This window comes from Cydia pomonella, chromosome 28, assembly GCF_033807575.1.
Source record: "Cydia pomonella isolate Wapato2018A chromosome 28, ilCydPomo1, whole genome shotgun sequence".
In the NCBI taxonomy this organism is placed as follows: Eukaryota; Metazoa; Arthropoda; class Insecta; order Lepidoptera; family Tortricidae; genus Cydia; species Cydia pomonella.
Window position 1 is genome coordinate 2,150,222 of NC_084730.1, and position 25,876 is coordinate 2,176,097.

The 25,876-nt window shown below is 39.5% G+C and overlaps 2 protein-coding genes across 3 annotated transcripts in view; one reads left to right on the top strand and one right to left on the bottom strand.

Moving 5' to 3' along the window:
• Positions 1 to 789: 789 nt before the first annotated feature.
• LOC133533053 (juvenile hormone esterase-like) overlaps positions 790 to 25,876 on the top strand; it is a 48,984-nt gene continuing 23,897 nt past the window's right edge. The window contains exon 1 of one of the 2 annotated variants that reach the window (XM_061871982.1): positions 790 to 925. The gene's annotated coding sequence lies outside the window, so the exon portion shown is untranslated. The remainder of the gene's footprint in view (positions 926 to 25,876) is intronic. The other variant, XM_061871981.1, reaches the window with a different exon arrangement.
• LOC133533004 (uncharacterized) lies at positions 10,546 to 12,356 on the bottom strand. The gene is made up of 2 exons (XM_061871911.1): positions 11,656 to 12,356; positions 10,546 to 11,162 (listed from the first exon to the last, which is right to left on the bottom strand). Exons 1-2 carry the CDS (start codon positions 11,838 to 11,840, stop codon positions 10,784 to 10,786), a joined length of 564 nt encoding a protein of 187 aa, XP_061727895.1. The 5' UTR covers positions 11,841 to 12,356; the 3' UTR covers positions 10,546 to 10,783.

Below are 25,876 nucleotides of genomic sequence, written 5' to 3' on the forward strand. Positions count from 1 at the left end.
AAATCAGGAAAGAAGAAGCATGTATAATTTTGCAACGGTTGGGCAGAATGAATCCATAGAATATAGCTCACCAAGTCACCAACTTCAACAATGAATATAAAATATTTTACAACCGCTTTTATTTGGAACCGTATTAAACGTATCTCAGACGAAATTCTATGATTAGATTGACTGCTTTGTTCCTGTGTAGACATAAGCTAAGTAATACATTTTAATTTTTTAAAGTTAACTAAAGAAGATAAAAAAGTTAAGCAGTAATTTTGTAATATGATTGGCTATAATAAATATTTTATCAGTTTTATTATAATTGTTTTAGTTTTTTTTTATGTTTATGAGGGTAGTTCATTAAAGAATGAAAATATTGGAAATGCATAATTTAATCAGCTCGGCAGGTTTGTCAAAATTTGTTCGTTTGTTTTTGAATTTATGTTCATTTACTTTAGTTAATAGGTACAATTATCTTTTAGATTTTAAGTAAAATATGTTGATTTGTTAACAAGATTAATAATACATAAAATAACAATACACAACTTACCTTTGAACGCAGTTTAAAACGTGACTGAAATAGCTTGACCTCGGTTTGATTCTAGTCGAACCAACTCATGAGTTGCCAAGCACCTATTTTTTTTCCTTAATTCGTGATTAATTATCAGAATAAAACTCTTGCTTATTTAAAAATATACCAATGAATATTATCACTGTTTCACATTACAAAACAACAGTACTTGAAATATTTATGATCATCTGTAGTCATTATTAATCTGGAAACACTTCTGACACATTGATAAACACCGTTGCGTTGGCAGTACCGTAAGTGCTAATGCCCGGTCGGTCACGAGTCCGCCAGACATTCCGCTTTTAAATACATGTGTTATCATATCAGAACTAAGTGAGGGATTATTTAGTGCAACGAAATAAAAGAAACGTAAGTACTTCTCTTATTTACATTACACATATAGGATTTCGTTTTACTTTTCAGCTAAACTACATTTAAAAAAGTGGTCGGCCTATTAAAAAAGTAAAAAAGTTGCTTCACCGGCCGCGCGAATTCATCGATAGTGAGATTTTTGCAAAACAGGTTTTCGATAGTCTTTGTTAAAACTTTAAGGTTTTAACATGGATACGATTAATTTTAAGTTATAATAAAAAAATTTTTTTTCATAGATATGCAATTACCTGTAAGTTTTCACACAGAAAGATTGTGGGTAGAATAAATTATTAGTTTACAGATGATTTACAGTATAACTAATTATAGTTTTTCAAGAAATAAAAGATAATTGCAAACTAACATTATCCATAAATAAGTAATTACTATTACGTGCATACTGTTGCAGTTTTTATGTTTTTGCGACACTACATGAATAATTAAAACAGCTATTGTTTTCAATGGGCAAATATTTACTACTTAATTAAAATAAATCTCTAGTCTGTGGTCTGTAAGATCAAGATACTTTTCTGTCCGAATTTCTAGTCATCCTTTTAGACCTTTTACATTATTTTAAACAATGACGCTTGTGATTTTAACCCACGATTTCTATGAGAACAATTTCTTAAGAGTCCCTCAGCGACCTCGCCTCGGTTCTCCAAACAAACGTAGTTACGTTCTCATTTTAAAACGACTAGCTAGATTGGTCAGAAACTTTGAACTTACAATAGGATTTTTTTTGTCTTTATTTAACGAGCTGAGTCTAAAAGACGATGCCGCTCAATAGTACACATCGAGAAGTGTTCTTACACTAAAACATTTAAAACCTAAACAGATCATTATTTTCGTCTTCGGATGCCCACCATCACCATACTGAACAGAGCTCTAGCCTCCCTTGATTGAGGGAAAGCTAAAAACAATAGGATAAGGTATATCTATGCCTGGAAATAGACAACTTTTTTTGCTCTATTTCGTTTGTTTTATACCAATTACAGGCGTAAATATACCTCATGTCATTGAATGTGCAAGGTTTCATGTTTCATCACAATCCACGTAGTTTTAAAATGAGAACGAGACTCTGTTTGTGAAGGTGAAATTCGGTCGAGTTTGCTGCGGACTCTAGTCAGTCGAATATTTTCTAGGTTTTATTATTCTAAGATCGCAGTAACGCAAAGCTTATTGGTTATACGAGAAAGTGTCTATAAAAACACTGTTTACACGTATACGAATGGGCACTTTTTTAGCTAAACCTGTCGAGCACAAGTATTGACTATCTGAGTAAAAAAGCGGCCAAGTGCGAGTCGGACTCGCCCATTAAGGGTTCCGTACCATTTATGACGTATTAAAAAAAAACTACCTACTAGATCTCATTCAAACCAATTTTCGGTGGAAGCTTGCATATATTTTTTAGTTTTATTCTGTTATTTTAGAAGTTATAGGGGGGGGGGAGGGGGGGGGCACATTTTACTCCTATATATCCCACACGTATGGGTTTGATGAAAAAAATTAGAGTTTGAGTTATAAGTATGGGGAACCCAAAATGTATTGTTTTTTTTTTCTATTTTAGTGTGAAAATCTTAATACGGTTCACAGAATACATCTACTTACCAAGTTTCAACAGTATAGTTCTTATAGTTTCGGAAAAAAGTGGCTGTGACATACGGACGGACAGACAGATACACATGATGAATCCATAAGGGTTCCGTTTTTTTCCATTTGGCTACGGAACCCTAAAAAGTAGGTATTTACCAACTGCAATGCATTAATAGGCGTGACTAGATAAGGCATGACATGCACATAACTATAACTTATTTTCAAATTGAGAATGAATAGACATCTTTTAAAAGCGCTGATGGCTTAGCGGTAGAGCGTGCGACTTGCAATCCGGAGGTAGCGGGTTCAAACCGGGCTCGTACCAATGAGTTTTTCGGAACTTATGTACGAAATATCATTTGATATTTACCAGTCGCTTTTCGGTGAAGGAAAACATCGTGAGGAAACCGGACTAATCCCAACCAGGCCTAGTTTACCCTCTGGGTTGGAAGGTCAGATGGCAGTCGCTTTCGTACAAACTAGTGCCTACGCCAAATCTTGGGATTAGTTGTCAAGCGGACCCCAGGCTCCCATGCGGCCATGAGCCGTGGCAATATACCGCCGGGACAACGCGAAGAAGAAGAATGAATAGACATCCTTTAGGTAAGCATGCTCCATCAGACCATTCAGACCGCATCGGCACGGCACTTACCATCCGGGCTATAACCGCGAAAATCGAAGTTCGTCAATTGCGGGCCTTTTTCTCTGTCACTCTAATTACGTCTTAGTGAGAGTAAAAGAGAAAGATACCCGCAATTTGCGAATTTCGGTTTTCGCGGTACGCCCCAGGTGAGATGATTGTGGTCATAAATAATGTACCTAATAATACATAATTTGTAATTATAACGCTTAGGAGTCCCCGGCAAACTCTGCTGAAAGTGTTCCGTACCCACTTTGAATTGAATTATCTGGTTAAATGAAGGCGAAAGACTTTTGAACAGAAGTATCTATACTAAGTATATTTAGTACAGTAAAGTACAGGTTATACCTATTTAGGAAGCAGAGTTAAGGAAATCTATGTAATTTGATGTTTATGAAAATAAATTCATTCATTCATTCAAATTTATTCATTTGTGTCAAGTGGTCAATATGTATTACGTGATACGAATTTTGACAGTTTTTGACCCCCTCGTACGTAAGAAAAAAAAAATTATTACGTACAAATAGAAACGCAAAAAAATACAAGTTTGGTTGGTTCTGTTAATTATTTTTCAAAGAAATAATTTTAAGGACCTTTTATTTTATTTTTTTGGTAATATATTTTTTTTTTATACTACGTCGGTGGCAAACAAGCATACGGCCTGCCTGATGGTAAGCAGTCTCCGTAGCCTATGTACACCTGCAACTCCAGAGGAGTTACATGCGCGTTGCCGACCCTAACCCCACCCCCCTCGTAGTTAATAGTTATGTAATAAATAAACTTTAGCTATGTTCTAAACTAATAATAAATCTCTTAAACAATCTATATTGACTAACTAAACTAAAATATAATATTACAAAATTAAAACTAAAATTAAACCTAGAAATAAAATAAAATCATCTACTATAAAATATACTTACCTACAAAAAAAAAAAAAAGAAAAAGGAACCAATTATAAAGAACTAATTGTATCATTTATATTTACATAAGATTTTGATCAGTCCGCGGTAAAGATAATAACAATAAAGATTATTGTAACTACAACATCCTTCACGATGTGTTCCTTTGACTGCCTCGACCCAAGTGAAGTGAATCAAGTGAACGAGCCTGTTCAACTTGCTCAGTGTCCCCTACTACCTACCGTGTTGCCAGTAGTATAATGTTATTTTCCCAACTACCCCTGTATTAATCGGGGTAATGCAATAATGTTGCCGCATTGAAAGTATTATTCAACTGCCATCTTCCATCATATAAACATAAATAAATCATGACACAAGTCTCCCTCCCACCCCCTTGTAAGAAAAATTAAATAAGACACGGTTAAACCCCCCCCCCCCCCCCTCTCTAAATCGTCTTACGTAATAAATAATTGTCGCCTTAGCAATGTGATCACAAAAGTTTCCTGTGAGAATGTTTCTAGAGAGCTTTTCAGTCGAGTACAGTTTTTAGGCAACGAAGCTCGCTGAGTTGCCAAAGTAAGGTACGAGATTGAAAAGCTTGATTATATCACTATTGTATACAATACTATTTTTTTAACTATGAATGAAAATTGGTAAGCATCAAAAGACATAAACGCACGACTATTTAGCTGCGCCCGTTTAGTTTTTTCTATGTCAATTGTTTTTATAGTTGATTACAGCGTATCGAAATGAATATTATACTTGAGCTGAGAGTCCATACATAAAAAGTACGCAATTGTAGTTTGGTATACGAAATCTTAATTCAACTATTACAGTCGATGAGTAAAAAAACCGGGCAAGTGCGAGTCGGACTCGCGCACGAAGGTTCCGTACCATTATTTATAAAAATGCCAAAAAAATGTGTTTGGTGTATGGGGGCTCCCCTTAAATATTTATTTTATTCTGTTTTTAGTATTTTTGTTATAGCGGCAACAGAAATGCATAATCTGTGAAAATTTCAACTGTCTAGCTATCACGGTTCATGAGATACAACCTGGTGACAGACGGACGGACGGACGGACAGCGAAGTCTCAGTAATAGGGTCCCGTTTGACCATTAGGGTACGGAACACTAAAAACTGTATACATATGTACATACGTAAAAACTACCTACGAAATATACTACCTAATAGGTAGTTAAATGATAAGACTTTCATCTCATTTCTTCTTATCGCATCCGAGTTTTGTAAATGCCTAGGTTTCTGTGAAATTAGCAAAGATCTTGAAGATATGACGTAAAAAGAACAAACAGCATAATGAGAGCATTTATAAGTTTACCGTTTAACTGAGACGAGACGGTTGGTAAGAAGATATTGTAATAACTATTAAATAAATAAATAAAAAACCTACGCTATATACCAAATATAACCGTTTAGAATGATTCACGGTTAGTTTTAGTTCAGTATACCACGTGATGTTCGTGTACGATACGTTCAGTATACTACAGCAAATACTGGAGCAATGGAGAGTCGCGCTGGAGGAAGCCGGACTGCGAATCAGCAAACAGAAGACCGAATACGTACACCGCAATTTCAGCGGCAAAAGCAACAGTAACACCATTAGTCTTGAAGGCACACCCCTGAATAGGGTCGACTGTTTCAAATACCTAGGCTCAGTCATTTCCGCCAATGCAACTGTCGACACAGACCTAACCCAACGAATTAACACAGGATGGGTGAAATGGAAAGAGCTATCAGGAGTATTGTGCGACAAGAGAATGCCTGTACACATTAAAGGCAAAATCTATTAAACCGCCGTACGGCCAGCTATAACGTATGGCGCCGAGTGCTGGCCCCTCAAAAAACAACAAGAGAACAGACTACATGCCGCTGAAATGAGGATGTTGCGCTGGGCTGGAGGTGTAACGCTGCTAGATCGCATCCGAAATATCCTCATCCGTGGTAGCTTCAGGGTAAAATCAATCCAAGAGAAGCTAGTGGAAGGTCGACTTAGATGGTACGGGCATGTAATGCGTCGTCCACCTGAACACATGACCCGACAAGTACTCGAAATGTTTCCGGCGCCAAAGAGAGGAAGAGGAAGACCCCTCCATACATGGATAGCTACTATAGAAAGGGACATGAACGATGCAAACGTCACATCTAGGACAACCCAGGACAGAGCGTCCTGGCGAAGAAGAACTAGGAGAGCCGACCCCAAATGATGGGATAAGGCTAGGCGGAGAGAGAGTATACCACGTGATCTTTCATAGAAAAAGAGAAAACGTTTTTCCACTTCTAAATATTTTCCATTCTATATGATTTTTGAAGTGAAAACTTCTTTAGCGGCGCTGTACACTTTTTGTGATGGGGAAAAAATGTAACTCGCGTCAGGTGTCACGTGACCATCCGATTGAAAATTCGTAAGACGGACACGTGACATCATAGTGACGTGCAAATTGAATGTCATCGAAGCCTGGTTACTTTTGAAAAATCGTATCTTATTCAAGTGTGCTATTTTATTTTTTTCATGATCAAATGTCTGACATCTGTCATAACGGTTTAAGAGGTTTAATCTTTGTTAATTGTGTTGTATTGTATCTTTGTGTTGTTTCCTCTGTCAGACTCTGCCATGGCGCTACTACAGCTTGTACGAAAGGCTATTGTTAATAGAATTAGTTAATTGTATAAGAATATTGTGTTGTTGTTTTTTTATGGAGCGACATGTTCACCTCGGTGACAAGCTCTTAAATAAAGAGAAAAAAAAAAAAATCTTTGTGTTGTTGGGTGTCCATGATTGTCAAAATTATTCTTACCAAAAAGTTAAATAACAGAAAAGAAGCTTGATTGTTTTACTTAATATGATGGTGAAGGATTCATTAACATTTACCGATTGTGTAGGCTGTAGTCCTGCTCACTACTCATGAATATGTTATAACACTAAAATTCGCATTTCTAAATATCGTCCACACTCAAATTTATTTACGTAGGTATAATAGAGAATTATCTCTTTTTATAAAACTGCTACTCAACTTCTCCAAAATATCAAAAATGCACAACGTTAATATTCAAGTTTTCACTTCTGCCGGCTCTCCCGGAGTGCAACCCGATTTTTATAGTATGCTATTGACACAATAAAAATGTCTTCTTCTTCCTCGCGTTGTCCCGGCATTTGCCACGGCTCATGGGAGCCTGGGGTCCGCTTGACGACTAATCCCAAGATTTGGCGTAGGCACTAGTTTTTGCTCCAGTCCAGCTCCAGTTTTTGGCCAGAGGACGAGCTGAAGATAGGAAGGCGTGGCGCGAGCTTGTGAAGGCCCTTTGCACCTCTGGGGTGCTTTAGGACAACAACAACAACAACAACTAGTTTTTGCGAAAGCGACTGCCATCTGACCTTCCAACCCAGAGGGTAAACTAGGCCTTGTTGGGATTAGTCCGGTTTTCTCACGATGTTTTCCTTCACCGAAAAGCGACTGGTAAATATCAAATGATATTTCGTACATAAGTTCCGAAAAACTCATTGGTACGAGCCGGGGTTTGTACCCGCGACCTCCGGATTGCAAGTCGCACGTTCTTACCGCTAGGCCACCAGCGCTTTTTGACACAATGAAAATGTATGTTTACTTATACGTTTTCCTTTTTGTTTCAAAATTTGCAAAACAAAACAACCTATAAAATATTATGCTGAAACGATCGACATCAAAATCAAAGTGATTCAATACTTAGTGGAAAACGTTTTCTCCTAAAATGGAATTTCATAGAAAAAAAATATCGTAATTTCGCTAGGTTCGCAAAGCTATTCTTCACTCTTAAACGGTCGAGATATAAATGAAGGGTTCCGTACCATTTATGACGTATTAAAAAAAACTACTTTTTTTTTAATACTATGTCCGTGGCAAACAAGCATACGGCCCGCCTGATGGTAAGCAGTATCCGTAGCCTATGTACGCCTGCAACTCCAGAGGAGTTACATGCGCGTTGCCGACCCTAACCCCCTCCCACCCTTCGTTGAGCTCTGGCAACCTTACTTACTAGATCTCGTTAAAACCAATTTTCGGTGGAAGATTGCATGGTGATCTATATCATGTATTTTTTAGTTTTATCAATCTGTTATTTTAGAAGTTACAGGGGGGGGGGGGACACATTACCATTTCGGAAGTGTCTCTCGCGCAAACTATTCAGTTTAGAAAAAAATGATATTAGAAACCTCAATATCATTTTGAAGACCTATCCATAGATAACCCACACGTATGGGTTTGATGATTTTTATTCAGTTCTAAGTATGGGGAACCCCCGAAATTTATTGTTTTTTTTTTCTATTTTTGTGTAAAAATCTTAATGTGTAAGTAATACTTACCAAGTTTGAACAGTATAGTTCTTATAGTTACGGAAAAAAGTGGCCGTGACATAAACGGACAGACAGACGGACATGACGAATCTATAAGGGTTCAGAGGGCCTACCGCGAACCACGTTCGACGTGCTGCCTCCCTGTCACACTTATGTACGAATTTACTAGTGCGACACAGAGCCAACACGTCGAACGTGGTTCGCGGTAGGCCCTCTGTTTTTTTGTCATATAGCTCTCCTCTCGCGCATGAGAGGAGGCGTGTGCCCAGCAGTGGGACGTATATAGGCTAAATTATTATTATTAGCTACGGAACCCTAAAAATCCAAAAATGCCTTGCATCATTTTGGAAAAGAACTGATTCTCCTCAAACTGCTGGATGGATTTCTATCAAACATAACTTAGAATCATGCCCAGCAGTGGGACGTATATTGGCTAAATTATTATTATTAGCTACGGAACCCTAAAAATCCAAAAATGCCTTACATCATTTTGGAAAAGAACTGATTCTCCTCAAACTGCTGTATGGATTTCTATCAAACATAGCTTAGAACCACCGCAAGGAAACTCGCTTTCACGCCGCATTGAAAACAGTCCATCCGTTTGAAAGCTACGATGCCACAGACAGACATTTGCGTCAAACATGTACCTAACACACCCCTCTTTGCGTCGGGGGTCAAAAACCCGCGCGACGGTCATATCTTCCGTCGTATAAGTCTCGCGCGGCGTTTCTATTTTTGTATCCTTCTAAGTTCCTGGATTTACATACATACATATAATCACGCCTATTTCCCGGAGGGGCAGTAGGGGTAAGGACCACGGATTTCCACTTGCTACGATCCTGACATACCTCTTTCGCTTCCTTTACTTTCATAACATTCCTCATACACGCCCGTCGGTTTAGGGTGCTCTTGACCTGGCCTTTCTTCAGGATTTACGCCCTCTATTAACACATTGAGTGCCGAGAACCCGCTTAGCGGATTCTCTGTTCGTAGTCGCTTTCCTCTACAAAGCGGGAAAACGCTGGGATCAGCTACGAGCGGAGCGCTACGAAACCGAGAAAGTGTGTGATGGTACTATAGAAATACGTTTAATACTCATTAGAAATATGTACTCAAGGCAAGACACATGAATGACTCATGTCCTCTACATGCAATCCATTGTGTTATGAAAATCACAAAATGAAGACGCCATTGTCTTGTGCGTGTTATATGATTGGTTTATACAAACGAGTTGTAATAATGATGCATTCAATTTACTAAATAAATAAAATTCTTATCAAACATGTGCGGACATGTCATCATCTGTTCGTAAAAATTGCCTGCTTCATCATGTTTTTCGTGAGTAAGACGCGCCGGTAATGCATTTTCTTACAACATTGCCGGCCTAGGCGAACACGGGTGATCTATGGTTAAAAAAAAACATAGATCAGTTTTTAGATCTCCGTACAAAACTTTGCATCACTTTGAATCACTTCGGTCTTGCAAATCGGTTAAATGCGTTTTTATACTCCGTGTGGCAATGGCATTGATCTGCCTGATGATATTGGCTGCAAAACAACATGTTTTTCGTAAGACGCGCCGGTACTGGATTTTCCTACAACATTGCCGGCCTAGGCGAACACTGACCTTGGAATTTTTTATTATGCCTGTGGCTATGGCAAACAAGCATTGACCTTCCAGACCTTTCTGATGATAAGCGGTTACTGTAGCCTACTGTGTCACTGACTCTTAAATCTGTAGATACATACTGTAGTCGTATGTAGTATGTATAATACTTATTATTGTACAGAATATAAAAACTCAGATATAACACAGGATAGGCAGTAAAATATAACTTATCGCTTTAAGAGGAAAGGGGACAACCACTTATCCATACGAACGTAGTCCCCATTTTCCTCTCTGGATATTGACATTATGGAAAATATTTTTGCATAATTTGATGTATATTAACCATAGCTATGCCCCTACGTTTGACTTGTTTAGATTTTTTGATTATTGTATAAAATTTGGAGTGAAAAACTAAAATCGTAAATTTTTTTAAATGCTCGTAACTCTTATAATAATTAAAAACCGGCCAAGAGCATGTCGGGCCACGCTCAGTGTAGGTGGGTTGAACTCGCGTTATTTATTGAAACACTTGGATAAACTGAACACAAAAATATATATAAAGAATAACAATTAATAGGTCATCGCTGTTACGACGATATTTTCAGACTGCCATGGTTACATACATTTCAAATTATTCTATTTTACTGTGACATGGTTCTAAAACCAAATAGAAAATAATACATGAAAAGTAAACCATAAATAAAACCTTTTTGTAATGCGGAGCAGAATACGTCACACTCCCAAACGGGAAGAACCGGAAGGTTAAGCTACTCTAGTCCAGAATATAGTCAAACAGATGTTGTGGCAACCTTCTGGCTCGTGTCGATCGTACCTCACTACTATCATTTGTCTCTGTTTGTGTTTGTCTAGTACAGTCAGTATCAACTAGCCTAAAAGACGAGTCAAGTCGGTCATGAGAGTTTAACTCAAGAGGAAAAATGCGTTGTACAGGTCTCACCTTTGTTCCGGCTGCAGTTCTAACTCGAACCACTCTACTCATGCCATCAGCACCAGGGTAAACCTCTTCAACTATGGCCAGTGGCCATGTCACACGCTTATCTTCAGTCTCCACCAAGACGACGTCTCCAGGCTGAAGTTGTACAGGTCCATTCCGCTCACGCTTTTGTACGAGTGAACTTATGTACTCGTCCCTGAAACGTTTACGCAAATGTTCACGCAAATCTTGGCAATATCGTTGCCTGACGTTAAGGGCTACTCTGTCAACTTCATCAAAGTCGGTTGAACGATTTGACATCAACGGCTGAATAAACATTGAGGGGGTCAACGGTTGCAGATCCCTCTGACCACCTACGTATGTGAGTGGCCTGCTGTTTATTACCGCTTCACAGTCACAGAGCACCGTTTGCAGTTCCATAAGCGAGATAGATGCCTTTCCTAAGACTCGACGAAGGATTTGTTTTAGAAATCCTATCAATCTTTCGTAGAACCCTCCCCACCAAGGAGCAGCCGGAGGCAAAAAATTCCACTTGATCCGCGTTATTGAGGAAAATCGTTGAATTTCGTCCCAATCTAGGGAACCAAACGCATTGTCTAGGCCGCGAAAATTTGTAGCGTTATCGCTAAATAACGTTTCTACCCGTCCACGTCGTGCTACAAATCTTCTTAGTGCCATTAAAAACTCACCTGTTGACAGCGACTCCACCACTTCTAGGTGCACAGCACGGTAGGTAGCACAGGTAAATAGAACGATCCACGCCTTTGCACCAGAGCGTAAAGTCAAAGGTCCAGCTAGATCGGCGCCCGAATGTTGAAATGCCGTGCTCGCTTCCATTCGTTCCTTTGGTAAAACTCCAGTGGGTGCTTGGCATCGTTTTGCTTTAAATCTTTTGCATCTTATACAGCGATGTATAACGTTACGGACTAATTTCCTGACACCGATAATCCAAAAGTTTTGACGTAGATTATTGAGTAACGTTTGTGCTCCAGTGTGCTTAAGCTCGATGTGCCTATACTCAACTAGACGCCGAACTATCGGATCAGAACCAGGAAGGATCACGGGGAACTTGAAATTGTAATTTTCATTACCAAGTGACAGTTTCGTGTTTAGACGTAAAATGCCATTTTTATCCGCAAAGGTTTGTATGTTTTGATTATTTATTAAAGAGTTTACGCACTTATTTTGTATTAACCTTATTAGTGTATTCTCAGCGTATTCGAACTCTTCGTAAGTTAGTTCCTTCGATGTCGATTTTTTCTTGAATCGTAACATCCAGCACAACATTCTAACCAACTTGATGTAGCTTGAGAAGTAGGTTAATCTGTCTAGGAAAGACTCTTCTTCAACGTGCATGGCAACAGTACCAGTTTTCTTACGTTCGAGATCAGCAACTAATGAAATCCCATGCCTGTCCTTGGCTGAGCAATCAAAAACTGGACGCAGCTTGGTTGTCAAACTGGAGGTCTTGATCACACCATGATGTCCCATGTAATGGCCTTGGACAGAATGGTCAGGTGCTTCCTCAATGATGTTTAGCTGTAACCACTCGCGAAATACCTTGTCGTAATCTTCGAGCTTACCGAGCTGCTTAAGGCGAGCCATGGTGCTATCTAACCTCTTTTTGGCAAGATCGTAATTAGTTTTTGGTCGCGGAACGTCACGCCAGGGTAAACTTACCTCATAACGACCTTCTTCATTGACCTTGATGTTTTCTTCGAAGGATCTGAGGACTTCTTCATCGCGCGCTGTCTTAGTTGCTTGTACCGCAGGATCGTTGATACCTATCGCCTCCAAAGACCACAAATCTGTAAGATCAATCTTTGTTAAGCAATGGAAAGTCGTCGTCGAGTTTGTCATGGAACTGTAAAGCCCCGTTATAGGACCTTGAACGGTCCACCCAAATTTCGTCTTTATAGCAGTCAAGTTATTATCTAATTGTATTACGTCGCCTGTAAGTAGTAACCCAGAATAGTCAGCACCTATCAATAAACTTACTTCGTCAGGAGAGTCGGTCATGGAGTCGTTCAAAATAATATTTTTTCGACGCAGCTGCTCTAGTATTACAGAAGATCTTATTTTAGGTAAAAAATTACAAATATTTGTTTGTTCTACAACAGATAAATTCATAGAAAAGTCGTTTTCGACGTTCTTGACGCATATGTCAAACACTCCGTAGTCTTCCTTTTTCGTCTCGAACCCGCCGAACAAACAATGACTTATTACCTCTTTTCTGATAGATTTTAGGCCGAGCTTCTGCACTAGGTCTTTCTTTATGTGGGACCGTTGTGCACCATTGTCAATAAATGCTCTAATACTGACCTCTTTCTTGTCGTGTACAAGTTTCACCATCACGGTTTGCAATAAAGTTGTACTTGCAGACTTTTGTACACACGACACGTTATTGAATGTCTCCGACTGTTTATTGCTGCTGCCTTGATCCGCTGGAATATCGACGCACATGATTGTAAAATGACGCTTTTTGCAATATAGACATTTTGGGAAAGATTTGCATTTCTTTGCAATGTGGTTGCCTTTCAAGCAAATTAAACAGGCTTTTTTGCCTTTGATAAATTCGATACGATCACTCACTGTCATTTTGGCCGCTTTGTAGCACTCGACGGCTGAGTGGTTGTCCTTGCTACACCATATGCATGCTGATGTAAATGTCTCACCTTGTCTGCGGGAAGCTTCTTTATTACTCTTGGCTTCTGTCAACTGTACAAAACAAGCGGTGGGTGGCTTTTGCTCTGCTAGGGTAATATCTTCCATTTTACTTCTGGCTAGCTTAATCCGTTCTTCAGATTCCACCTCTTTTCTCAGGAACTGCATCAGGTTGGCTAGGTCCCTGGTTTCAGATTGACTGCGGTGCCAAGCACGAAGTATGCTTTCTGGCAGTGCCGACTCTATCATAGGAAACAGCATTGAAGCGTACTTGTCTTTTGTCACGCCGAGTGTTTCCAATGCTTGCAGGTGTGTTTGCAGGTTATCGTACAAATTCGACAAGTTCTTAGGCTCTCCTCTTTGTTGCATCAATGTTAACAAACCTCTTACGTAAGTTTCAATGAGTAAGTCGTCTCCAGCAAATCTAGCCTTTAGAGCTTCCACTGCCTTACTGTAGTTCTCTGCGCAAGGTGGGTAACTCTCGACAAGCTGTCGTGCGCTGCTATTTGGGGTCATTGATTGTAAAAGATATTGGTACTTATCAGTTGCGTCCATTACTTTATCTTCGTGAATTTTCTTAAATTGACCCCAAAATGAGAGCCAGGATTTGATATTCCCGTCGAACTTAACCAACTCCAACTTGGGCAGCTTAAGGCTTCGCTGGATGCTGGATTGTGCTGAATGTAGCGACGACGCACTACTGATGCAAGGAAGTGGTTTTGAAAATGCGGCTTTTACTTGATGCCAACGTATTTTATATTGCATCGCCTTTTCTTGGTCTGAATGAAATTGTTCCTCGTCAAATTCTTCACTTTCGACCCATAAGTCTCGCAATGTGGCTTCAGCTTCAAACAAACTCGAAGCCGCTTCGGACAGGAGGTCGAAAATCTGCGGTGCTGCCGAATCTTTATTCTCCACCGCCTTCGCCGTCTTGTCCGCGAGAGTTGTAAATTCTCTTCTGAACTGTGTTCGTTTGCGTTTCCACGATTCCATCTTTATTTTTTATTTATGCACGGTCGCCAGATGTATTGAACTCGCGTTATTTATTGAAACACTTGGATAAACTGAACACAAAAATATATATAAAGAATAACAATTAATAGGTCATCGCTGTTACGACGATATTTTCAGACTGCCATGGTTACATACATTTCAAATTATTCTATTTTACTGTGACATGGTTCTAAAACCAAATAGAAAATAATACATGAAAAGTAAACCATAAATAAAACCTTTTTGTAATGCGGAGCAGAATACGTCACAGTAGGGTTCCGTAGTTACTCTTCCGTCACAATAAGCAAAACTGGAGCTTAAAGTATAGTAAATTGTTAACCAAGGGATGAAACGGTACCTTTCACGCGAGTTAAACAAATAGGCAAATTTGCATAATCAGTACCTAATTAAAGTAAGTCTTTTTACTATGAAGGGGAAACTTTTTGCGATAACTCAAAAACAGCTAAACTGATCATGTCCGCTATAGTTTTCATTTAATGTCTTTCTTAAGCTCTACTTCAACGATTTTTTTCATATTTTTTGGACCTATGGTTCAAAAGTTAGAGGGGGGGGGGGGGGGACACATTTCTGGGGTTATCTCCGAATATATACACTTTATCAAAAAATGTTTGTTGAAGACCCCTATTAGTTTTGAAAGACCTTTCAAACGATACCCCACACTGAAGGGTTGAAGCAAAAAAAAAAATTCACCCCCACTTTACGTGTAGGGGAGGTACCCTCAAAAAAATTAAATTTTTACATTTTATTGTACGACTTTGTCGGCTTTATTGATATATATATTCATGCCGAATTTCAGCTTTCTAGCACTAACGACCACGGAGCAAAGCCTCGGACAGACAGACAGACAGACAGACAGACGGACATGGCGAAACTATAAGGGTTCCTAGTTGACTACGGAACCCTAAAAATTGGATAAAAATCAAACGTAGGGGCATAGCTGTGGTTGATATACAACCAATTATGTAAAAATATGTTCAATAATGCTAATATTCAGAGAGGAAAATGAGGACTACTTTTGTAAAGGTAATTTCGCGCCTCCACTTTCATCTTAAGGAATCTTTTTTATTTGTAGATGAGTATTTTGTAATCTCTTGAGGAAAAAGAAATAATTACAACGGCATTTTAAACTGTCTTGTAGTTTTTTTTAATACCTTTGATGTTATCGCTAAGTAAAATTTGTATCTCCAATGTGTCACTGTCTGAGAATTAGTCTAATACCGTCGCCATTTTTGTTGACGTATGACGTCATATCTTATCATACAATGGCTTTTTAAAAGGGACGGCGATTGTGCCTTATGCGTTAACTTACAGCCAACACGTAGACCTCCCAAAGATCTGTCGATATAAGCATTTGTTAAACTGAAATAGATGCCATATACAGGAAGAATAAGTTTTTGCAAAAATATCATTTTTGATACAAGCTTTTATCGCTGACTGTACTTTTCTTTCAACAGGCAACTAATACCTGTAAATGTCTCTAAGTGTCGGAACTCAAAGATTATATAGCTTATCAAATTATCCTTAGAGATGTATAGGGTCTCCAAGAGAAAAAATTCTGAGCGTCCTAGGTATAGTCGTTAGGTTTCAAGCTGGCTCTTATGGCTAACTCTTTGTCTATTGTAAGTAAAACCGCACTTGCAATAAATAATTTTAATTGGCACCTGAGCGCGGGCTAGTCCAACGCTCAAAAAACCAGTGTAAGTGCGCTCTCCGGTTCTCTGCAATTTCGCCGAAAATTGTATTGCCGAATTTCACTTGCCAACCAACTTTTCACAGAAGTTTCATTTGGGCGAATTTCATTTCCCAACTTTACATAATCCAACCTAATCTAACCCAGAGGCAGAGTGATGGCAGGTGGGCCAAAATGCTAACGGAATGGTGGCCGCTTTCAGACGAAAGGAGTGCCTGGCGTCCGTTGGCTCGTTGGGTGGACGACATTCGGAAGACTGCGGATCACTTCTGGATGAGATTGGCTCGGGACCGGGATAAGTGGCGTACTAGAAGAGAGGCCTATGCTCAGCAGTGGGCGATAAAAGGCTGATATGATGATGATGATGAACCTAACCCAACCTAGTTCGCAATTTTCATTTCCCAACTATGGGAAATGAAATTGTTGCGAAATAATTCTTTGGTAAAATTTATTCGACCTAATGAAACGTATGCGAAAAGTTGGTTGGCAAGTGAAATTCGGCAATACAATTTTCAGCGAAAAGGCAGGATACCGCGCTCTTCGATAATGCGCCTTTGTTTCGCATCTCGATGACACATTTTACATTGGTTCTGTACCGTTCGACTCGCCGGCACTCAGTAACCAATAGAGGGGCCACACATAGCCTGGAAACATATTCTTCCATTAGTTCATTTTGGATCTTAGTGCAATTTCCATAGTAGTTGTAATTCAATAACTGGTTAAAATGACCGAACCTGTCTTTATGCAGGTAAGTAGCATGTGCGGTTTTACTGACAATAGACAATGAGTTAGCCGTAAGAGCCAGCTTGAAACCTAACGACTATACTCTGTATATTTAGGTATTTAAATAAAAGTAAACAAACAATTTGTAAATTTTCGGGTAGTTATAACATTTATTGGTTAACCAACCATATACAAAGCCGCCTGGACCTGTCACTGAACGACCTGACTTTGACCTACATTATTTGATCGTGTAATGTTTTCATCTACCCTCAACTGGCTTAAGGAGCCATCTGAGGGTAGATTTTGTTTACCTTTTTTTAAATACCTAAAGATACAGAGTATAGGACGCTCAGAATTTTGACTCGTGGAGACCCTATACATCTCTAAGGATAATTTGATAAACTATATAATCTTTTAGTTCTAACACTTAGAAACATTTACACGTCTCAATGGGTATTAGTTGCCTGTTGAAAGAAAAGAACAGTCAGCGATAAGAGCTTGTATCAAAAATGGTATTTTTGCAAAAACATATTCTTCCTGTTTGTGACATCTATTTTAGTTTCTAGTAAAAGTGTTAAATTCCTTGACTAAGTAATATTAGTGACTCTGTGAGCCTCGCGATAAAATAGATAAACTTATGTAAAAACAAAAAAAAAACTTACTACGTTGTCATTTTCACAGCGTATACTCACCAGAGGCGGCGCTAGGCGTGGGCGACTGGGTAGCAACGTAAAAAAATATTCGTTATTCCTTGCGTCACCAAAGGGCCTCGGTAAATGTACCTTACCCACACCAAATTTTGGTCTTGCCCCGCCACTGGTACTCACAACTCACAATGTTCTAATTGTCATCAAAGATAATTAAGAAGACCAAGAGTGCTCACTCCATACAACGGTTTTGTTACCAAAAATACTATTATTTTCGCAGTCTACATCTAGCGTCAAGTAGCGGAACTCGCAGTATTGCTACTAGACAATAGATATCGCAGTAAACAAAAAGTCTAATGCTCAACTATTTTCAGCTAATATTATAACCAGAGTAAGCGTAGGAGTTGAAAATAGAGTTCCGGTATTAGCTGAAAATCGTTGAGCATTAGACTTTTGTTTGCCGCGATATCTATTGTCGAGTAGCAGTACCTACTGAGAGTTCCGCTACTCGATGCTAGATGTCGACTACGAAAATAATAAGCGTTTTGGTATCAAAACTGATGTATGGAGTGAGCAATAAGAAGTACATAGATTCTTATTTCTCTATGGCGTCATAGATCATAATGGCACTTAAGCCCTTTACGAATGACTCACGTTAGACCGGCCCGGGGCCGGGCCGGGACGTCCAACAATTCTTTTTCTACAGAAAACATCACGTGATAACCGATCACTCGTCATAGAAAACGAAGTTTGTAACGTGAGTCATCATTTATGCCAATTTCCACCATTTAGAAGATTTTCCAAAAAACGAAACGACTAAAATTCTGTCTAGCTATTGAACCTGCTTATAAAACTTCACGAGATTCAGTTGAGAATTGAATCTGTAGAGGAGAACATTCGGACATACGAAAGCAAATTGCCAGAGTCAAAACGTACACCTTCACTAACGCTGCGGTCAATAATTACTAGTAACTAAGGAGTTAGCAAAACGCCTTATAGAGGCTTCGGGCGACCAGAGCCCTGTGGCCTGTACTTCGCCCAGCGGATAAGCATTGCTATCCAGAGGGGCAATGCAGCCAGCCTTCTGGGCACCCTGCCAAGCGGTCTCGATCTGGGACAATTTTTTTATTTATAAGTTTTTAATTGTTTTTCCACCCACTAGTAACTTAAACAAATACTAATGTATATGTAAGAATCCAAACCGCAGCCTTCTATCGACCAGGCGTAACCACAGGTGAATCCTTGCTCAGTCGCCTATAACTTGCAATAATATAGGGGAGACCATTGACATATATCTAAGGATGGGCCTTACGGGCACTAAGAATGGTGCTAGTTCAGCGGTGTCACTCACAAATTCATGCCAATTATCGTCATTCATGCGAATGACGTTGGCTCTCTATGCCTGTTCTACCGTCTGTACAATGGGGAATGTTCTGAAGAACTTTTTGAATTGGTGCCACCGTCACGTTTTTATCACCGCACCTCCCGCCAAAGAAACAAAGTTCATCCTCACTTTCTCGACACAAACCAAGAACAAGCGGGCATCTCGCTCGTTTTTTCCCAGAACGTGCAAGTTGTGGAATGAGCTACCTTCTGAGGTGTTTCCCTTGCGCTATGACATGGGGTTCTTCAAGAAGCAGGTTTTTAGGGTTCTCAAAGGTTGGCAACGCATAAGTGGCTCCTCCGATGTTGCTTATGTCCATGGGCGGCGATGACTGCTTCCCATCAGGCGGCTCGTTTGCAGCCTATTACATAAAAAAAAAAAACATGCAGTCTAACGTTCGAATTGCTATTGTAGATCAATTTTACTAGTTATTTGTTTTACAAGGGGGTAAAGTTGTTGTTTAACCGTTCGTGCTAATATTGATACCCGAGCAAGCGAAAGATTCCAAAAATTTACCTCGAGTTGTGGTTTGACAAGTGGAATCTTGAGCATTGCGAGGGTTTCATTCAAGGCACGAGGGTTAAACAAATTTTGTCCCCTTGTAAAACAAACAACTATTTATGAATAATAATTTAAAAGAGTCAAACTTCCCCTACATAGCTATGGTTAGACAATAATTAATATACAATAAATTGTGTAAAACATTTTCCATACCAGAAAAAAAAAACATATGCGAAATATTTTTTATCCAGGGAGGGGGACTACGTTTGTAAGGATAAGCGGTCGTCCAGTATCCTCATTAACTGTAAATATTATTGTTACAATCAATGGTACAGTTACGGACCTCAATTATTGAGTAATGGCGATTAGGTTTACTTCACATTGGACATTCCATGCCGTTAGTACTGACAACCAAATAAGCTTGAACCCTCAATAGCTCAACTATATAAGTCCGTGAGTAAACTACCAGTAAAATACTACTCATAGCGTTGTGTTCCTGCCGGTGAGTAAGGTTGCCAGAGCTCAACGAGGGGGAGGGGGGTTTAGGGTCGGCAACGCGCATGTCCTCCTCTGGAGTTGCAGGCGTACATAGGCTACGGAAACTGCTTACCATCAGGCGGGCCGTATGCTTGTTTGCCACCGACGTAGTATAAAAAAAAAAAAAAAAAACACCTTACCAACATATCCGTTCGTGACTCAGTATAGAAATCAATTCGCCACGCCTCGCTTCAATAGTGCATGAATCAGATGCGCCGGCGCCGGTGTAAAAACTAAACATGGTTCTGTCTTTGTGTACAAGTGTTTTTTATTAGGGTTCCGTACCCAAGGGTCAAACGGGACTCTATTACTGAGACTCCGCTGTCCGTCCGTCCGTCCGTCTGTCCCCAGGCTGTATTTCATGAACTGTGATAGCTAGACAGTTGAAATTTTTACAGATGATGTATTTCTGTTGCCGCTATAACAACAAACACTAAAAACAGAATAAAATAAATATTTCTTTCCAATCTCGAGGTTCTCATCCAATCACGGAAGTTAAACAACGTCGGGCGGGTTCAGTACTTGGATGGGTAACCCCTTTTATAGATAATGGTATGGAACCCTTTCTGTGCGAGTCCGACTCGCACTCGCACTTGGCCGGTTTTTGTTTTAGGAAGGCAATAAACACTATACTAACCTAAAGTCATGATTTTTGAAAGAGAAAAACAGTTGAAATTTTCACAGATGATTTATTATTTATTTCCAAAATAGTTGTACAGGATAACAGTATATACTAAATCACTGCAAAACTACAAACAAACTGAAACAAAAATAGGTTAACTAATAATATTATGTACAATTACTAATTAGGCATCGACAGTTTCTAGGCAGGTTACCACACTAAGCTATAACACTGAGTACGGAACCCTCGGTGGGCGAGTCCGACTCGCACTTGTCCGGTTTTTATTTTACAAGAAATCCATCACCACTCATTCTGCACGAATCGGAATCGAGTCAAGAAATCGAATGGTGTCCATGGGCGACGGTAATCGCTTATCATCAGTCTATTCGCCTGCTCGTTTGCCTCAGATAACAAAAAAAAAAAAATTAGAATTTTTGCAAAGCTATACTTTAAGTTATTTTCTCTAAATGTCTAAATCAAATTGTTGACTATACAATTTCTAATTCTTGAATGAAGACTTCAGACGTAAGCTATATAATACTCTCAGGCCAGGCATTAAGGCTCAAAATGCAGTGTTTTACATGAATGCGCGTGTGGATATACATGCAAATATATTTACATGTCTATTCAGGTTAACTATAGTCAAATATCAAACATTTATTTAGCAAATAGGCCACAGGGGCACTTTTACATGTCCATTTTTACAAACAATAAAAATTAAAAAAAAAAAACAATTATAAATATGGAATCGATAAAATAATAAATACTTTGTTAGAGTTGTATACTGTCTCTAAATGTCAAATTACACAAAAAAAACTATGATAAAAAAATAAAACCATAAAATACTAAAATTCTTTAGAGATGTATAAGTCTCTAAGTGTCAGAGATAAATTATAAAAAAAGATATTAAATTATCCTTAGAGATGTAGAGGGTCGCTAAGGCTTGAATTCTTATATAAATAATTAAAAGACAAAAAATAAAATAGTCAGCAACAGATAGCTACATACCTCTGCGATGTGAAACAGCCAAAATGTATGAAACAGCCAATATTTTTTTCGCGTTTTCGGGGTTGGTCTCATAGTAAGTTGCTCAGTAAGACCTATATATTCACCCCGTAAATTATTGCAGGTGACAAGATAAACACCCTGTATATAGTTAGACCAAGCTAAGTTGGCAGTGATTTTAGTCCAGACTGTGCAAGTGTTATTACACACACAATCATTAATATTATAGCAATTTTGACAAAATTAGCTAGACAAAATATAAATTAATAAAAACAAAAATACATTAAAATTACAATGCTTAGGTACTTAATTATTTGCACACATAAAATTAGAAATTAAAACGAATAACATACAACTGATAATAATAAAAATAAAAATAAACTAATAAATCATATATTATATGTATGTATTATATTGTTTGCGTCTTCATTTTGTTGAATTATATGTATATCGGCACTACCCGTTCAATGTTGTAAGTTCATTGTTTCCTGCTACCCAAAGGTTGTCTGCAAGAGATCGCTTCTTAGCGATAAGACCGCCTGTTGTTACCTAACTTTTACGTGTTTTTTCATTTCCTGTCTATTTTTAAATGTATGGTGCACAATAAAGAATATTTACTTACTTACTTACTTACTAAATCAGTTAGACGCCCCGTGCAGCTTATCCCAATGAAGCTGGAAAGGGCCGTCTAGTCGCTCTGCCACCGTCTGAAGGAGGCTATTTAAACATAATTTCATTGAAGATTGACGTTTAAGATCACTGCCACTGCCAACTTAGCTTAGTTTGACTGTAGTCAAGTATCTACTCGTGCTTAAGAGCCCTTAATCCTTGGAGCGTTCTCCGATTTCACGAAATAACGCTCGATAGATGGCGTTGGCGCTCGGTACGCGAGCGCCGGCAACGCGACGCGCGTTTCAATGCAGACTAGAATAATCTTGATAGTTTTCAATATAATTTCAAGCAACATTAATTTTAGTGTTATATGATATCATATGGGCACTCTTTATTTTATTTTATATGCACGGTAGTTTTTTTTATGTACACTACTACTAAGTGTACAGACTACAGAGTGTACTATAACCCTTGCTCTTTATTCTGTCTCTTTCACACCAATGGAAAATGAAGAAGTTAGTAAATGACTGCAGGTATAAATAAAGTATATTAGTGCGATAGAGAGACAGATAGTGTTTCGTTGTCGTATCGTAAACGATTGGCATGTTGGCCACAAACTTGCTCGGTGCCTAGCCAAAATACCAATCGTTTGCGTATATTAGTGCGATAGAGAGACAGTAGTGTTTCGTTGTCGTATCGTAAACGATTGGCATGTTGGCTACGCACCCATGATACCTAGCCAAGAAGCCAATCGATTGCGCATATTAGTGCGATAGAGAGACAGATAGTGTTTCCTTGTCGTATCGTAAACGTTTGGCATGTTGGCTACGCACCCATGCTGCCCAGCCAAGATGCCAATCGTTTGTGCATATTAGTACGAGAGAGAGACAGATAGTGTTTCGTTGTCGTATCAATTGGCATGGTGGCTACGCACCCATGCTGCCTAGTCAAGATGCCAATCGTTTGCGCACATTAGTGCTATAGAGTTTCAGTGTTATTTGAAATCACGTTAGGGTTTGTATTATTATTTATGACCCGAATGAAGTCCATCCAGGTTCTTATGATGGAGTCAGGAGTTGGTCACCAGAACTCCTAATCTACTCATTATAATTCCATCGTGCTTGGGCTCAAAAGATTTGCCCTGACGAACACCATCGATCTAGATGAGGTCCAGGGTCTCATGACGGAGTCAGGAGTTGGTCACCAGAACTCCCCAGAACTCCTAATCTACTCATCATAACTCCATCGAGTTTGGGCTCAATAGATTTACCCTGATGAGCACCATCAATCTAGATGAAGTCCAGGGTCTCATGATGGAGTCAGGAGTAGGTCACTAGAACTCCTAATCTACTCATTATAATTCCATCGTGTTTGGGCTCAAAAGATTTGCCCTGACGAGTACCATCGATCTAGATGAAGTCCAGAGTCTCATGATGGAGTCAGGAGTTGGTCACCATAATTCCTAATCTACTCATCATAACTCCATCGTGTTTGGGCTCAATAGATTTGCCCTCACGAGCACCATCAATCTAGATTATTCTAGATGATGTTCAGGGTCTCATGATGGAGTCAGGAGTTGGTCACTAGAAGTCCTAATCTACTCATTATAATTCCATCGTGTTTGGGCTCAAAAGATTTGCCCTGACGAGTACCATCGATCTAGATGAAGTCCAGGGTCTCATGATGGAGTCAGGAGTTGGTCACCAGAACTCGTAATCTATTTATCATAACTCCATCGTGTTTGGGCTCAATAGATTTACCCCGACAAGCACCATCAAATTACCATTATGATGAATAGATTAGGAGTTCTGGTGACCAACTCCTGAGTCCATCATGAGACCCTCGACTTAATCTAGATCGATGGTACTCGTCAGGGCAAATCTTTTGAGCCCAAACACGATGGAGTTATGATGAATAGACTAGGAGTTCTGGTGACCAACTCCTGAGTCCATCATGAGACCCTGGACCTGATCTAGATTGATGGTGCTCGTCAGGGCAACTCTATTGAGCCCAAACACGATGGAGTTATGATGAGTAGATTAGGAGTTCTGGTGACCAACTCCTGACTCCATCATGAGACCCTGGACCTCATCTAGGTCGATGGTGCTCGTCATGGCAAATCTCATGAGCCCAAACACGTTGGAATTATAATGAGTAGATTAGGAGTTCTAGTGACCAACTCCTGACCCCATCATGAGACCCTGGACTTTATCTAGATTGATGATGCTCGTCAGGGCAAATCTATTGAGCCCAAACACGATGAGGTTATGATGAGTAGTTTAGGAGTTCTGGTGACCAACTCCTGACTCCATCATGAGACCCTGAACCTCATCTAGATCGATGGTGTTCATCAGGGCAAATCTATTGAGCCCAAACACGATGGAGTTATGATCAGTAGATTAGGAGTTCTGGTGACGAACTCCTGACTCCATCATGAGACCCTGGACCTCATCTAGGTCGATGGTGTTCGTCAGGGCAAATCTATTGAGCCCAAACACGATGGAGTTATGATGAGTAGATTAGGAGTTCTGGTGACCAACTCCTGATTCCATCATGAGACCCTGGGCCTCATCTAGATCTATGGTGCTCGTCAGGGCAAATCTTTTGAGCCAAAACACGATGGAATTATAATGAGTAGATTAGGAGTTCTAGTGACCAACTCCTGACTCCATCATGAGACCCTGGACTTTATCTAGATTGATGATGCTCGTCAGGGCAAATCTATTGAGCCCAAACACGATGGCGTTATGATAAGTAGATTAAGAGTCCTGGTGACCAACTCCTGACTCCATCATGAGACCCTGGACCTCATCTAGATCGATGGTGTTCGTCAGGGCAAATCTTTTGAGCCCAAACACGATGGGATTATAATGAGTAGATTAGGAGTTCTGGTGACCAACTCCTGACTCCATCATGAGAACTTGGACTTCATCCGGGTCAAAAATAATAATGCAAATGCAAACCCTAACGTAATTTCAAGTAAAAATGCGTTTTTCAGAAAATCGCAGCCAAATAACACTAGACCCTACTCATAGTGTTGTGTTCCTGCCGGTGAGTAAGGTTGCCAGAGCTCAACGAGGGGCGGGAGGGGGTTAGAGTCGGCAACGCGCATGTAACTCCTCTGGAGTTGCAGGCGTACATAGGCTACGGATACTGCTTACCATCAGGCGGGCCGTAAGCTTGTTTGCCACCGACGTAGTATAAAAAAAAGGACCACTGAAAATCCATCAATAAGCGAGAGTCTGTTAAGCATAGTGTAAAAAATGAACTTTTATTAAGTAGAAAATCTAAATCGCAGCCAAATAACACTAGACCCTACTCATAGTGTTGTGTTCCTGCCGGTGAGTAAGGTTGCCAGAGCTCAACGAGGGGCGGGAGGGGGTTAGAGTCGGCAACGCGCATGTAACTCCTCTGGAGTTGCAGGCGTACATAGGCTACGGATACTGCTTACCATCAGGCGGGCCGTAAGCTTGTTTGCCACCGACGTAGTATAAAAAAAGGACCACTGAAA